Source organism: Haliotis rufescens, unplaced genomic scaffold (genome assembly GCF_023055435.1).
Source record: "Haliotis rufescens isolate VD_foot unplaced genomic scaffold, xgHalRufe1.0.p SCAF_2, whole genome shotgun sequence".
NCBI lineage: Eukaryota > Metazoa > Mollusca > Gastropoda > Lepetellida > Haliotidae > Haliotis > Haliotis rufescens.
In genome coordinates, this window is record NW_025963890.1 from 50,823,883 (window position 1) to 50,840,245 (window position 16,363).

Here is a 16,363-nt window from a genome sequence, read left to right on the forward strand (position 1 = left end):
CGGACGGTGGGGTTCGAAGTGAAATCCGCCGTTGTTATAGATATTCGTATAAACGAAACATTGTTATAGAGATCTATCTTTTCTGTAAATGATATTGTCAAGATTCCTGGACTAAGGGGATCGGATTAACAAAGGTTCACTTAATAAGATTGTTTCTAGGTATCATAAGCTTCACAGTGCAAATGACACCATCTAAATCTCACCCAGCAGTGTCCGCGTCAACCTGGGGCCTGAATCAGTCGATGCAGACGAGCACTCACTTGCTAACTTGGAGCAAGGTCAATGAGTGAGTGAGTGGGTTTACTGACCATGTGTTTAAGGAAATATTGTTAATAATAAAGGCGATAACTACATGTGATACCAAACGAAAAGTAAGCGTGTCCTGCTCTACTGGTTGCACCCGCCACTCACAAAAGTTTCATTAAAGTCTTGCTGTGTCATGTACAGAGAGTACCAAGTTAAACACAAATGACAACGTAAAGACCTCAAATGGAAAAGGGCTATAGATCTTGGAGTCACATTTAAAGAAACCCATGAACCATGGATATATGTGCTGTAGAGATCTATACTTCGCGTTTGATCGTGCGCCAACCCCTTTACAACGAGTGTACTCCAACAGCAGTATGACAACCGGGGAGGTTGGGCTTCTCAGCGTAATTGTAAACTGATGCTATTCAGGTCATGACGCTCTGATTTCATGAATAGTTTTTTTTAATCCATACAAATTAACCTGCACAGCATACAAATGTTTTCTACTAACAATTCCCCTGGTGAAGAGTGGCATATTTGCAGTGACTTTTGTCTTTGTATTGTGAACATCACGCCTACAAAAGGCCTTATCACGTCCAAATATGGATATGAAAAGTTCCCCCTATTTTGTGAAAATATTAAAAATTATAGATTCACCCTTGTCATAGGGCTGTGTTTAAACGAGTTTTCCCAAGGAACTAAAGACGATCTTTATACAGGCTGGGTGGCACTCCCACTATCATCGGGGATCACTATAACCAAAATATGAATCCAACTTTTTACGGCGTTGGCGTTGGCGTGTTGTTGTTGTTTTGAACGCAATCACGCAATAGTACAGATATCACGCAATAGTACAGAGTATTAATGTTATCTCTGTTCTTTCCAGAATGTGATGGTCGGTATGGGACAGAAGGACAGCTACGTCGGTGACGAGGCTCAGTCAAAGAGAGGTATTCTCACCCTTAAGTACCCCATCGAGCACGGTATAGTCACCAACTGGGACGACATGGAGAAGATCTGGCATCACACCTTCTACAACGTGCTCCGTGTGGCTCCAGAGGAGCACCCCGTTCTCCTGACTGAGGCTCCCCTCGACCCCAAGGCCAACCGTGAAAAGATGACCCAGATCATGTTCGAGACCTTCAACTCTCCAGCTATGTATGTGTCCATCCAGGCTGTCCTGTCTCTGTACGCTTCCGGTCGTACCGATGGTATTGTTCTGGACTCTGGTGATGGTGTCACCCACACTGTTCCCATCTACGAGGGTTACGCCCTTCCCCACGCAATCATTAGACTGGATCTCGCTGGGCGTGACCTCACAGAATACCTTATGAGGATCCTGACCGAGCGTGGTTACTCCTTCACCACCACTGCCGAGCGGGAAATCGTCAGGGACATCAAGGAGAAGTTAGCTTACATTGCTTTAGACTTTGAACAGGAAATGCAGACTGCTGCCTCTTCCTCTTCATTGGAGAAGAGCTACGAGCTTCCCGACGGTCAGGTCATCACCATTGGCAACGAGAGGTTCCGTTGTCCAGAGGCCCTCTTCCAGCCTTCCTTCTTGGGTATGAAATCTGCTGGTATCCATGAAACAACATACAACTCCATCATGAAGTGTGATGTTGATATTCGTAAAGACTTGTATGCCAACACTGTTCTCCTAGGAGGTACCACCATGTTCCCAGGTTTTGCCGACAGAATGCAGAAGGAGATAACGGCCCTTGCCCCCAGCACAATGAAGATAAAGGTCATCGCTCCTCCAGAGAGAAAATACTCCGCATGGATCGGTGGCTCCATCCTTGCCTCTCTGTCCACCTTCCAGCAGATGTGGATCAGCAAGCAGGAGTACGATGAGTCCGGCCCATCCATTGTGCACAGGAAGTGAATTTAGGGGCTGACATTCCATACGATAGTAACATGTACCAAACACTTTTCATCACTGATAACGCCACTATTAATTATTGTCCTTATCCAAAATTAAAGCTACGGAGGACAAACTGTTTTGTTATTGTAATGACAAAGTAAATTGCATCAGGACTCCAGGTAATGTTTTGAGACTTTGAGGTGAGGTGAAATGGGGTTTAACGTCGCGTCCAAGACTATTGCACTTATATAGCGACGTCCATGCACGTGTGTGTGTGAGTGTGTGTGCGTGCGTGCGTGCGTGCTAACCAACTGAGATACCATGCTGCAGTTTAACATGAATACCCCACTCAGACACAGTATACTGACTACGAGTCGACCAGTCCTTGTTTCAGCCCCTTAATGCCGAGCGCCAGACAGGGTAACAACAAGTACCATCTTTTGGTATGACGCGGCCGGGGATCAAACCCCGGACCTTCCTCTCTCCGGGTGGATGAGACTTTGAGTATTTACTCACATGTTGACATTCCCATTTGGTATTGATAGTTTTTGTTGGGTATTTAATATTTTTTTTCTCCCTTTGGTACTACTGTCTGTTATATTTCATTCTCTGCGAGACGTTCGGCTTTTGTGTTTTATGCACTGCTGTATAGTTCGTGTAATCTCGATGCCTTAAACGATAAGTAAATAAAAATATGCTACGAAATACAGTTACACAAGTGAAGAGCTTAGAGCTAAAAGGGGCCAAAATGCACTTTGGTCATAACTTCTATGAATTCATGTCTCTCTGTAGAAAGAATATTGTATGTTTTCATTTGTGCGTTTTAGAAATATAGCTACTTAAAATTCTATAAGAGGACCAAAGTCAAGTTCCAAAAGGGCCAAAGTCACTTTGCTGGATTTTGGTCGTTTAGCTCTCATTTACGAGTGTGGTTGAGACTGGTTGTTTGAGAGAGATTTTGAAAGTTTGCACACCTTATTGTTATGTTTCAACTATTTCAACAAATTGGGAATAGTTTATATCATTTAAAAGTACTTCAATAGAAAGTGTTTGTACTTTCAGTAGTAGTTTATCAATCCCACATGTTAAATCCCATGCAAATGCCTGAGGGTCAAAAAGGGCCGAAATACAGACATTGGCCCTTTCCACCCTTACACAAATTAAAATCGTAAGTTTATTTCCTTTTTTGACTGCTTCTTATAACAACATTTATATCTCCGCTGTCAGAATGCGTTAATGTCTTGGAATTTATCAGTAAAAAAATGTCATTAACGTGCATATGGTTATGGGTTCCATCACTTTTCTCAAAACAGACTCCACATGACATTGGCCCTTATGGCTCTAAGCTCTTCAAGTTGGAAAAGTTATTATGGCTAAATATGGGTAATTTGTTGAACGGTTTTATGCGTATTTGCATGTAAGCAATGCGTAGCTTTATCTGGAGCTCTGATTGCTTTCAATATTGTAAATATGATTACTTTTTCTTTTTACAATTTAGCTGTTTATCTTTTCTGAGGTGAGGGCGTTATATATTCTTATCCCTTTTTGACAGCCACGTTGGGGCAAAGTAGGTACTTGCTTATCTAAATAAACTGACGTCCAAAAGAAACTTTACCAGAGTTTGAAATCATTCTTGCTCAAAAACAACAAAACATACATGCATGAAGTAAAGTGTATTGAGAAGATCAATATATCAACATAATCAACACTGAAAATGACAATCATACCGCGACCGAGAATGACGTCAGAGCCCCCCAAAGTTGGGTGTGGTACAAAACTCGAGCTTTCAGAATCATGGACAATAGGCAGAGTACATAAACAATCGCTCACGTTCAATAACAAGTCATTAGTAGCGTGAGGGACCACCAAATGCCTCAATACACGCAAAAACTCTTCGACGCACAGAAACAGTCAGTCGTCTGATGAGGTCACCTGGGATTTGACGCCATTTTTCTTTGAGGGCCAAGATCAGTTGTTGCCGGTTGGCTGGAGAGTGTGGTCGTTGTCGAACACGACGATCCATCAAGTCCCAGAGGTGTTCTATGGGGGACATGTCGGGTGAGCGTGCAGGCCACGACAGGACGTTGACGTTGTTGGCTGCGAGGAAGTTAGAGACAATTCTGGCTGTATAGGCTCTAGCGTTGTCATGCTGATAAATGACACCATGTGGCTGCTGTTGGAGAGATGGTAGGACAACTGGACGAAGAATGTTATCCATGTACCGCTGAGCTGTCAAGTTTCCGTCAACGATGACCAGCGGTGTCCTCTCCTGCCCACAGATCCCTCCCCACACCATGACACTCCCTCCACCATATGGTACGACCTCCTGCACGCAACACGCCGCCGTTCGTTCATCCCTTTGGCGGTAAACACGTTGTCTTCCATCAGCCCTAAACATACAGAATCGACTTTCGTCAGTGAAGACAACCCTCTGCCAGTCACGTCGTTGCCAACGTCGTACAGTCCGGGCCCATCTCAATCGCAGACGACGATGTTGCGCTGTCAATAGCTGTCCTCTGTATGGTCTAAAAGCCCTGATTCCATGAGCCCTGAGTCTCCTGGCCACTGTCTGTCGACTAACCCTGTGACCTAAGGCATTTGTCGCCGATGACGTCACTGTCAGGAAGCGATTTCGGAGGTGCAAGGTACGCAAGTACTGGTCATCATGGGGCGTGGTCAGCCTGGGTCTACCTGTTCTTAGCCTGTCAGCGGTCCGCCCTGACTGTCTGTAACGTTGCATCAAGTTGGTAACGGCAACGCGGGAGCGTTCACGTTGTTCGACTGTGAGTCGTGGCATTTCTTTTGTGTTTTTTTATCTCTGTGGATGTCTGACTTGCCGTTGCAATCGTTTTAAACCCTTACCCGCAGGTGCATTTGCAGTTGTCCGTGGTGCACGTGTTTTTCACTTTTTCGCGTGTTATCTCGCAAACATGTAACAGACGATTAAAATTTTCTGCATGCACTATTGTTGTATTTAGGTTATGTGTTTCAGATAGACTTCATCGAAAAAAATACTTAATACTTTGTCTGAAATTTATATTTTCAGTTGGTAAAGTTTCTTTTGGAAGTCAGTTTATAACAACGTTTTCGTTATCTGAAAATATAAAGTGTTTTGGTTTAATATTCAAAAGGAAACCCCGATGAAATATAGATAATTGATCAACATAGTTGTTTACAACAAAAACATATACAATCAGTTGATTCACATGTGAATATAAGGATGTTTTGTCAATGCATTCACATATACAGGAAAGCAAATGGTGATTCATCTGGTACGGTGAGGTGAGGTGAGGTGAAATTGGGTTTAACGTCGCGTCCAAGATTATTGCACTTATATAGCGACGTGCATGTACGTGTGTGTGTTTGTGTGGCTGCTTGTACTAGTCCGGACTGATGCCGATTTATAGTGCTAGCCAACTGAGATACCATGCTGCAGTTTAACATGAATACCCCACTCAGACACAGTATACTGACTCCGAGCCGACCAGTCCTTGTTTTAGACCCTTAATGCCGCCAACAAGTACCATCTTTTAACGTCTTTTGGTATGACGCGGACGCTCTACCACTAGACCACGGAGGCGGTCTCATCTGGTACGGAGATTATATCTCGATTATCGATGCGTTACATCGTTACACTTTTATACACATCGAAAGTAAACATTGTTCGTTACATACCAGTTCAATCAATCCATCTTTTGACGCGACATTTGTTGGCGTCAACTGCAGTAGTCGATTATTGCCGCAACTCCTGTATAAGTTCCCTTTTCCCAGTCGTGGTGATTCATAGTACTGACCCATGTCTTCGGAATACGGTTTCAAGCAATCAAAGTAACACCGAGTCTGACCACCCGATCCAATGTTGTCGCCTCCTGAGACAAGCAATAAAATGATATGGACCTATTCTCATCCGAGCTTCACAGGATTTTAGTCAAATCAAAAGTCTAAGGATATACTCACGAGCATAGGGGCGGTCGGGTAGCCTAGTTGTTAAAGCGTTCGCTCGTCACGCCGAAGACCCGGGTTCGATTCCCGACATGGGTACAATGTGTGAAGCCCATTTCTGGTGTCCCCCGCCGTGATATTGCTGGAATATTGCTAAAAGCGGCGTAAAATCAAACTCACTCACTCACTCACTCACTCACTCACGAGCATAAATATGGTGCTGACAGCGAATCTGAGATTCCTTGCGGATCCTTGCACGGACAAGGGACGCCATTCTGCACGTCGAAATACGCGTCTTCATAGACTACCTATGGGCTACCTATCTCAAACGAATTGTCCACATATGATGGAAACTGTCTGTGCTGTCCGTGAATGTCGGTCACTGTAACGATGATAGTCACAGCGATAGCAGATGACTGTGACTGTGGGTGTGCTGTCACTGACAAGTCGCGGTCCGCGCACATGCTGAGACAGTGGGCATCTTCTGTACAGTTACATGGACAGAGGTCAGGTATGTTCCAAGAGGCAGGGAGAATGATATTGAGGTAGGTAGAACGATGTTATACCATTTACTTGGGTCATAGATATTCAGCTGAACATGGTAGGCGATGTTCGGTATGTGTATGTCAGAGTCGCCTCCCTTACATGACCTACTTTTATGACATATTTTATAATGTCCTCCTTTGACCGCCTGTTTTCATGTCATTGGTTCCCCAGCGACAAGATCGATGGGCCACATTCTTATCCTGTCACAGACACAGTGTTATATGCAGGGGACCGGTGTCACGACTTTACGTACAGCATCGTAACTACATTCACAAACGAGAACATGTTCAAAACACGGGAGTCCATATTAAGATTATATTTAGCAGGTGCCTCCCACTCAGTGGTGAAAGGTTGACAAGGGATTAGCTGAGAACGTCTCTTTGCAGGCCAGGCTTCTGACGACTGGGACCACCCCCGAGGTGTTATAGGAGTTAGTGAAACACGTTAGAGTGTTTGTTTGTTTGTTTGGTTGTTGTTTAACGCCACACTCAGCAATATTCCACCTATATGACGACAGTCTGTAAATAATCGAGTCTGTACCAGGCAATCCAGTGACTGACATAATGAGCATCGATCTACGCAATTGGGGTACGATGACATGCATCAACCAAATCAGCGAGTCTGACCACCCGATCCCGTTAGTTATCTCTTACGACAAGCATAGTAGCCTTTCACGGCCAGCATGGGTTGCTGAAGACCAATTCTACCCCGGATCTTCACGAGTCACACGTTAGAGTGAGTGAGTGCAACGCGTTAGAGGAGGTAGTGCAACATCTTAGAGAGTAAGTGCAACATGGTAGAGGAGTAAGTGACAAATGTTAGGGGAGTTAGTGCAACACGTTAGAGGAGGTAGTGCAACACGTTAGGGGAGTAAGTGAAACATGTTAGTGGAGGTAGTGCAACATGTAAGGGGAGTTAGTGCTACATGTTAGGGGAGTTAGTGCAACACGTTAGGGGAGTTAGTGCAACACGTTAGTGGAGGTAGTGCAACATGTTAGGGCAGTTAGTGTAACATGTTAGGGGAGTTGGTGCAACACGTTAGGGGAGTTAGTACAACACGTAAGGGGAGTTAGTGCAACACGTTAGGGGAGTAAGTGCAACATGTTAGGGGAGTTAGTGCAACACGTTAGGGGAGTTAGTACAACATGTTAGGGGAGTAAGTGCAACACGTTAGAGGAGTAAGAAACACATGTTAGGGGAGTTGGTGCAACACGTTAGGGGAGTTAGTGCAACATGTTAGGGGAGTTAGTGCAGCATGTTATGAGAGTTAGTGCAACACGTTAGGGGAGTTAGTACAACATGTTAGGGGAGTTAGTGCAACATGTTAGGGGAGTTAGTAGAACACGTTAGGGCAGTTAGTGCAACATGTAAGGGGAGTTAGTGGACCATGTAAGGGGAGTTAGTGCACGTGTTAGGGGAATTAGTACAACATGTAAGGGGGGTTAGTGCAACATGTTAGGGGAGTTAGTGCAACACGTTAGGGGAGTTAGTGTAACATGTTAGGGGAGTTAGTGCAACATGTTATAGGAGTTAGTGCAACGCGTAAGGGGAGTTAGTGCAACATGTTAGGGGAGTTAGTGCAACATGTTAGGGGAGTTAGTGCAACATGTTAGTTGAGTAAGTGCAACACGTTAGGGGAGTTAGTGCAGCATTTTAGGGAAGGTTGTGCAACATGTTAGAGGTGTAAGTGCAACACGTTACTGGAGTTAGTGCAACGCGTTAGGAGAGTTAGTGCAACATGTTAGGGGAGTTAGTGCAACATGTTAGTGGAGGTAGTGCAACGCGTTAGGAGAGTTAGTGCAACATGTTAGAGGAGTTAGTGCAACATGTTAGTGGAGGTTGTGCAACGCGTTAGGAGAGTTAGTGCAACATGTTAAGGGAGTTAGTGCAACACGTTAGTGGAGGTAGTGCAACATGTTAGGGGAGTTAGTGCAACATGTTAGAGGAGTTAGTGCAACATGTAAGGGGAGTTAGTGCAACACGTTAGGGGAGTTAGTGCAACATGTTAAGGGAGTTAGTGCAACACGTTAGTGGAGGTAGTGCAACATGTTAGAGGAGTTAGTGCAACACGTTAGGGGAGTGACTGCAACATGTTAGAGGAGTTAGTGCAAGACGTTTTGGCCTTAATTTAGGAAGACGTGTCATTTCACACAACTATAGATTGTTAAAACCCAATTTAAAGATATTTGAAACGACCGCAAATCCTGGTCAATACTAAAGGCACAACCCTAAATTTTCTTCACTAAGGGGTCATACGCTACCTGTTGTGCTGTGGTTGGATTGCACAAAGACCGTACACGTAAAGACACGTCGCCAGGCCGTTTTCCAATATAGACACGCGAGGCATGTTTAATGTTTCACAATACATTGTTCTCGTCTTTCCCGAGAATGTCTGATTGTGTACAACTAAAACCTGTTTAACAAAACACTAACCTGTAGCCGATCTGTTGTATGTCTGTATGCCATATAAGGGGACGCATTGACCATATCGAGGTATATAAATCCACCTGTCCAGACTACCGCTATCAGCGTTACAGCTCTCAGTAGTGAAACGTCTTCTACCTTTCTGCCAAAATGTGTGACGAAGATATCGCTGCGTTGGTTATCGACAACGGCTCCGGCATGTGTAAGGCCGGGTTCGCCGGTGACGACGCCCCCAGAGCCGTCTTCCCCTCCATCGTCGGTCGTCCCCGTCATCAGGTAATTATACTTATCTGTGTGAAGGTTCGTGAACCCGGTGGGGTTCCAAGTATAAAATCCTCCAGTTTTTTAGATATCCGGGTAACGAGTCATTTTTATAGAGAGATGTCCTTTGTGTAAATGTAGACTGATAATTGTCTTTCAGATTAACAAGGGTTCACTGTATAAGATTGTTTCTTGGTATAATAAGTTTCACAGAGCAAGCGCCTTCAACTAGCTCTCACCAAGCAGTTTCCGCATCACTCCGGTGCCTCAGTATGTATCAGGTAATGCAGGTCGCTCTTTCCAGTGGCAGTATTGAAAATAACTCTAAGCTCTTCAGTTACCTATTCAAGTTGCGATTATCCTGCGATTATCGAACCATTTAGAATTCGACTATCCTTATGTATGTAAGTTCCGTGACTTTATATGAATGCCACTTCTTCAATAGAAGCGGTTTTACTTACTGGAGGTTACTGATGATGTTATGTGGGAGGAAAAAAACAGGACGCCATAATGGGCCATGGTGGTTTCTGATTACAGAACCATCGTAAGCATTGACAAACAATGTTATAGAAAGACAAGTAACGACAAAACACTCAATATATCTCCAAAGCATCGGCTCATGTTGTGTGAATATGATGCATCTGATGCAGATACTACGTTTATTCATCTCTGTTAAAGCAAAGTAACGGTCGGTTTGGCAGTTCTAGCAAATTTCAATGAAGTGGTGGAACATCACTTTTGCATGCCAGCTCAAATATAATATATGTACATCAAAACGTCAACGCCAGACAATAACCAGTCTCGATTATCTGCTGAAACAGGTTTCCTTCATTTCAAATGAATGGATCACTACAAAACAGTTATGACGCCAGGTGTTCGCGACAAGGGCAAGCACGTTCTGCTGTGCCTAACAGTTACATCTATCTATCTATCTATCTATCTATCTATCTATCTATCTATATCTATGTATATCAATATCTATCCATCTATATCAATATCTATCTATCTATATCAATATCTATCTCTATATCTGTCTGTCTGTCTATCTATCTATCTGTTTCTATCTCTATCTATCTATTCCCATCTATTTCTATATGTCTGTCTGTCTGGGTGTGTCTGTCTGTCTGTATCTATCTATCTATTTCTATATCTATATCTGCCTGTCTGTCTATCTTTATCTATTTCTTTATGTCTGTCTGTATCTATTTCTATATCTGTCTGTCTATCTATATCTATTTCTATATGTCTGTCTGTCTGTGTGTCTGTCTGTGTGTGTCTGTCTGTATCTATCTATCTATTTCTATATCTGTCTGTCTGTCTATCTATATCTATTTCTATATGTCTGTCTGTCTGTCTATATCTATTTCTATATCTGTCTGTCTGTCTATCTATATATATCTACTCTTCCTGTTTGATCGTGCACCAATCCCTGCACAAGTGTACACCAACAGCTCACGTGACGAGCATGGGTGATCAGGTTTCTCAACGTCAATTGAAAACTAACTTCTGTTATTCAGGGCATGACGCTCTGATTTCATGAAGGCTTTTGAATCAAAATGAATTAAGAGTTCGATGCGTTTGTTATGTCCCGCATGAATTACTTGCAATGACTTTTGTGTTTGTATTTAGAACATGACGGCTACAAATACCTTCGCCCGGTTTATGTGTTTACAATATTGTGCCCAAATATGGAAATGAAAAGATCTACTCTATTGTATACATGTAAAAACACAGTTGTCACAAGGTTGTGGTTAAACGGGTTTTACAAGCGAACTAAATACAATCTGTGAAATGTTCTGAAATGAGGTTTTTCGTGCATTGTTAAAGCATGAAAACCGGTTTTCTTGTATATTAAACTTAATAAAGGTGGGGTAGGCGTGAGATAGCACTCCCACTATGATAGGAGATCGCAATGTACAAAATATGTACTCCTAATGGTTCAAGCGGTGGCTTGTCAAGCGGAGGAACCCGGATCCAAACTGCTTGTTGTTTCTGTCCGCCGCCGTTTGAACACTGCTGAAACCGTCGGACAACCTTACTTACGCAATATTGTATGCTTTGTATGCCGATCGTAACAAGTAACATACATGATATAGATGTTATTTCTGTTCTTTCCAGGGTGTGATGGTCGGTATGGGACAGAAAGACAGCTACGTCGGTGACGAGGCTCAGTCAAAGAGAGGTATTCTAACCCTTAAGTACCCCATCGAGCACGGTATAGTCACCAACTGGGACGACATGGAGAAGATCTGGCATCACACCTTCTACAACGAGCTCCGAGTGGCTCCAGAGGAGCACCCAGTACTCATGACTGAAGCTCCCCTCAACCCCAAGGTCAACCGTGAAAAGATGACCCAGATCATGTTTGAGACCTTCAACACCCCAGCTATGTATGTGTCCATCCAGGCTGTTCTGTCTCTGTACGCTTCCGGCCGTACCACGGGTATTGTCCTTGACTCTGGTGATGGTGTCACCCACACTGTTCCCATCTACGAGGGTTACGCCCTTCCCCACGCCATCATGAGACTGGATCTCGCTGGGCGTGACCTCACAGACTACCTCATGAAGATCCTGACCGAGCGTGGTTACTCCTTCACCACCACTGCCGAACGAGAAATCGTCAGGGATATCAAAGAAAAATTAGCTTACGTTGCTTTAGACTTTGAACAGGAAATGCAGACTGCTGCCTCTTCCTCTTCATTGGAGAAGAGCTACGAGCTTCCCGACGGTCAGGTCATCACCATTGGCAACGAGAGGTTCCGTTGTCCAGAGGCTCTCTTCCAGCCACCCTTCTTGGGAATGGAATCTGCTGGTATCCACGAAACATCATACAACTCCATCATGAAGTGTGATGTTGATATTCGTAAAGACTTGTATGCCAACATTGTTCTCTCAGGAGGCAGCACCATGTTTCCGGGAATCGCAGACAGAATGCAGAAGGAGATCACAGCCCTTGCCCCCAGCACAATGAAGATCAAGATCATCGCTCCTCCAGAGAGAAAATACTCCGTCTGGATCGGTGGCTCCATCCTTGCCTCTCTGTCCACCTTCCAGCAGATGTGGATCAGCAAGCAGGAGTACGATGAGTCTGGCCCGTCCATTGTTCACAGGAAGTGTTTTTAGGGACTGACGTTGGACACGATAGGGACATTTTAGCGAACATTTTTCGTCATTAACAAGACCACTATGAAGTATTTTTATTCTGATTGTTGTCCCAAATTGAAGATACCGAGGACGAACTGTTTTGTTTTTTGAAATGAAAATTGCACCAGGACTCCAGAGATTTTGAATATTTACTTAATGTTGTTCATTCTCATTGGGTATTGACAGTTTTCTTTGGGTATGTGCAGCATGCTTACAGCTTTTTCTCCATGCAATTCCTCCCAGTTTGGTTTCAAGATGCTCTATTTTCGCGACAAGTCACCAAATTTTGTGTTTGGGTGCAATAAACTAGTGTAAGGTCAATATTCACAGTTAGCAATGACATTTATATTGAGTTCAAGCCTTCAACTTTAATAACAGTCAAGTTTGAAAAACAGTTTTCAGCTATGCGTTTCTTTTTTTGACCAGTATATACTACTCCCTTGGGTCCAGCCCATTGGTTAGTTTTCAAAGTTACAAAAAGTTTTGTAACGGATGGTTGTTGTACATTATGCACTACAATATAGTTCGTGTGTGCCTTTATTAGATTAGTTAATACATTTGTGTTAGGGAATACAGTTAGCCAAACTGAAACGGCTACATTGGATAATTATGGTTAATTGTGTTTTTGATTTTCATGCGCATTGGTACGTAAGCAACTCAAAATTTAGTGGTTAATGCTGATTTATGTATGCAAATATGCATCGTATCTGGAGCTCTGATTGCTCTTAATATTCAAAATATGATTACTATTTTACATTTGATCTGTTTATCTCTTCTTAGATGAGAGCGTTATATATCCTGATCCCTCTTTATCCCCCGCAGCGAAGTGGAGCGGGGGAGGATATGGGAGCGTAGTTCGTCCGTCCTTCCATTTCTCACCGACTATTTAAGTTCGAGAAATTAACTTTATAACACTGATGTTACTGGTCGTGATCCTAAATGAATTCGAAAATTTGTATCTTAAATTCATTTTGTACAGATTTATGACCCTTGCTCCATGCTTTTCAACTGGTTAAATGGGGACATGTTTTATCAGAAACTACTGAAGTTTCATGTACATGAATAAAAAGCTTATCCAAGAGAATGTATACTTATCAGGACTGAGTTCTAAAATTGGTGCCATGAATTATTTATTCCAGACAAGGGACCCTGTTCGATCGATTACGTGTGTAGGTTTGTCAGCATCATATCCGGGTGGTAAACCTCTAAGCCTTGTATCATTTTCAGCTTTACTCCAAAAAATAAGCTGACACGCCGTGATATGGCTGGAATATTGTTCAAAGCAGTGTTAAACCTACTTACCCACTTTTGAGCGTTCCTCTCACAATAAGCTGACACGCCGTGATATGACTAGAATATTGTTCAGAGCGGTGTTAAACCCACTCACTCACTCATGGCCGGGCAAAGTGATAACGCTGTTTTCTTGTTGACATCCACATTGTGGCGAAGTAGGTACTTGGTTATCTTATAAAAACAAACTTTTCGTCGTCATATTGTTGGTCACTTTAACAGTGACAGTACCGCTGGCACAACGATAGCAATGATATGTGAGATGCAGCGTGTCATATCATGAATACGGCATATCGCATCATTCCGGAATTGATTGATATATTCATTATAAACATACTTTACGGGATAAGATGATGAAGAATGTATCCTTATTTCACAAAGCATCATCTAAGAAGTACTGATGAAGTTACAACGACCCGTATCAATTTCAAGGCAGTTTCTCAGATTTGAGTGATTTATGAAAGAAACCCATAATATGTGTACATTACAACCAGATATGCGTTTAGGAGATTCGGGGTTTTGCATTACCATCTGACCATCTGGGTCATTTGCTGCTGGGTGAAATAAGGCACATTTGGAACACGAGTGGTTCAGTGATGGGCAGAACCGAGGCCCGAGAAGCTCCCTGGAGTCAACCCTACCGAGCTATGAACATTGTTTTGTGTTTTGCAAACTGAATAGCCAGTTTCAGAAACATAATGATGAAATTGACTGTGTACAAGAGAAAAGCGAAAATCCACAACAATCTCAACGTTAATCTATCAAATGAGGAATCAATTATCACCCATATTACGTGAGTCTATGCAGTCAACTCGAAGTGAGATCCCCTGTTAATGTTGCATGGTGTTACGTACACACTCATCCCCGTCGATCAATGACATTTTACCCAGCATTCTCCAAGCCAGGAAATGCAGAGAGTTTGTAATGGATTTTTCAGAATGAATACTCCAAAATATTTCGTAATTGTAAGAAATTTTTCGAAATATAATTTGATGTGATTGTTAAAAATGATTCAATGTCGTACCTTTAAAATGTTTCTGGATGACACACACTTGATAATAACAAAATATATGACGAACAAGCAGCTTTGAGGCACCGATATGCAACAGCGGATAACTTGTTCCCACTAACTGCTTGTATTGAAACATATTTAAGTTCACGGAAAGGTAGATGATTCCTATTGCCTTTAAGGATTTAAAAAGACAGTATTTGATTCTGTAAATAGAAAGAAACTTATGTATGTTCTTCGAAAATGTTGTCTTCCTGTTTAAATGTTGAATATGATGAAGTCGATGTATTCATCTGTTACAGAATGGGGACGGTGTGACGCTGGTTTTACTGAGTGTTTTGACTGACTTATTGGACTGAAACAAGGCTGTGTATTGAGGCCAATTGTATTTACATCTTTTATTGATGAATTGGCTGCTGAAACTATTGACACATATCGAGGAGTACAAGTATTCCCTTATCAAGATGAATAGTTTGTGTTTATGTTTGCTGATGGGTATGTCTATTTATGATAGAATAAGTGAGCTGTAAGAGAACTGAATATTCTAGATGATTATTGTTTCTGCATGGAAGTTAAATGTCAACCTACCGAAAACTAAATAATTATTTTTCGTGAAGGTGGAACTGTTAAACTGTTAGAAATGTTATAATCCTAATAAAGTTGTCGAAGATGTATCAGAATGTAAGTACTTTGGATTATAGATGACTCCATCTTTAAAAATAACAACAGTGTCACGTTGGGAGAGGATCACTAGAAAATGTTTTAACTTGGTTTCGACATATGGAAAAATCCCACTTGGAACATTAAAACCCCCCAACCTATCCTTCTTTATGGGTGCGAAATACGGGGACATCAAAGAGGTATTCAAAAGGGTCCAATAACTAGCATGTAAATGCTACCTTGGTACAGGTATTAACAATCTCAATGTAATGGACGGTATCAATCGCGTTGAAACGGTTCGGTTACATGCATCAACACCAGCTGTAACTAATTCGTATGCCAACCAACAGACATCTCCGTAAGATATCCGAAATGTTATTTAATCTTGATGCAGTAGATTGACAGAGCTGGGCAAGTAATGCCAGACGTATTTTATTTGGTTCGTTCAGGTCTTGGCTCAGGTTTGAGTTTACCGAGATGTTGGAGTGAGTGAGTGAGTGAGTGAGTGAGTGAGTGAGTGAGTGAGTGAGTGAGTTTGATTTTACGCCGCTTTTAGCATATTCCAGCAATATCACGGCGGGGGGACACCAGAAATGGCTTCACACATTGAACCCATGTCGGGAATCGAACCCGGGTCTTCTGCGTGACGAGCGAACGCTTTAACCAATAGGCTACCCGACCGCCCCCCGAGATGTTGGATGTATAGATCGTTTTCTTACTTAACTAATATAACATCATCTGGTACTAGATATGAACGTTGTACACTTTTTAAGATACGAATAGAAATATCAAACGGATTCGGCCTTGTGTACATTTGTTCATACTCGAGTTGGATGTACGAAGCTTCAGATTCAAACCGGGAGACGCCATAAAGTTCCATAGTCTGTCAGATTATGTAGATATTGTAACCTTAACAATATCGACGATCTGTATCATTTCAAGTTTATGTCCACGCTTGAAAGACACTCGTAAGA

At 42.6% G+C, this 16,363-nt stretch overlaps 1 protein-coding gene and 1 long non-coding RNA gene across 3 annotated transcripts; one reads left to right on the forward strand and one right to left on the reverse strand.

Annotated features, from left to right (window-relative positions):
* Positions 1-1,138: 1,138 nt before the first annotated feature.
* LOC124114334 (actin, cytoplasmic-like) lies at positions 1,139-13,514 on the forward strand. Of its 2 annotated transcripts, none has more exons than XM_046474830.2 (2): positions 1,139-1,880; positions 11,673-13,514. In XM_046474830.2, exons 1-2 carry the CDS (start codon positions 1,142-1,144, stop codon positions 12,407-12,409), a joined length of 1,476 nt encoding a protein of 491 aa, XP_046330786.2. In that variant the 5' UTR covers positions 1,139-1,141; the 3' UTR covers positions 12,410-13,514. The 2 variants fall into 2 exon arrangements, with proteins under 2 accessions (XP_046330786.2, XP_046330785.2); XM_046474829.2 differs by lacking the exon at positions 1,139-1,880 and adding an exon at positions 9,073-9,301 and having other exon boundaries at positions 11,405-13,514.
* LOC124114335 lies at positions 5,144-9,170 on the reverse strand. The gene is made up of 3 exons (XR_006857851.2): positions 9,035-9,170; positions 5,789-5,982; positions 5,144-5,207 (listed from the first exon to the last, which is right to left on the reverse strand). It is a non-coding gene; the product is annotated as an uncharacterized LOC124114335 (long non-coding RNA).
* Positions 13,515-16,363: the final 2,849 nt, after the last annotated feature.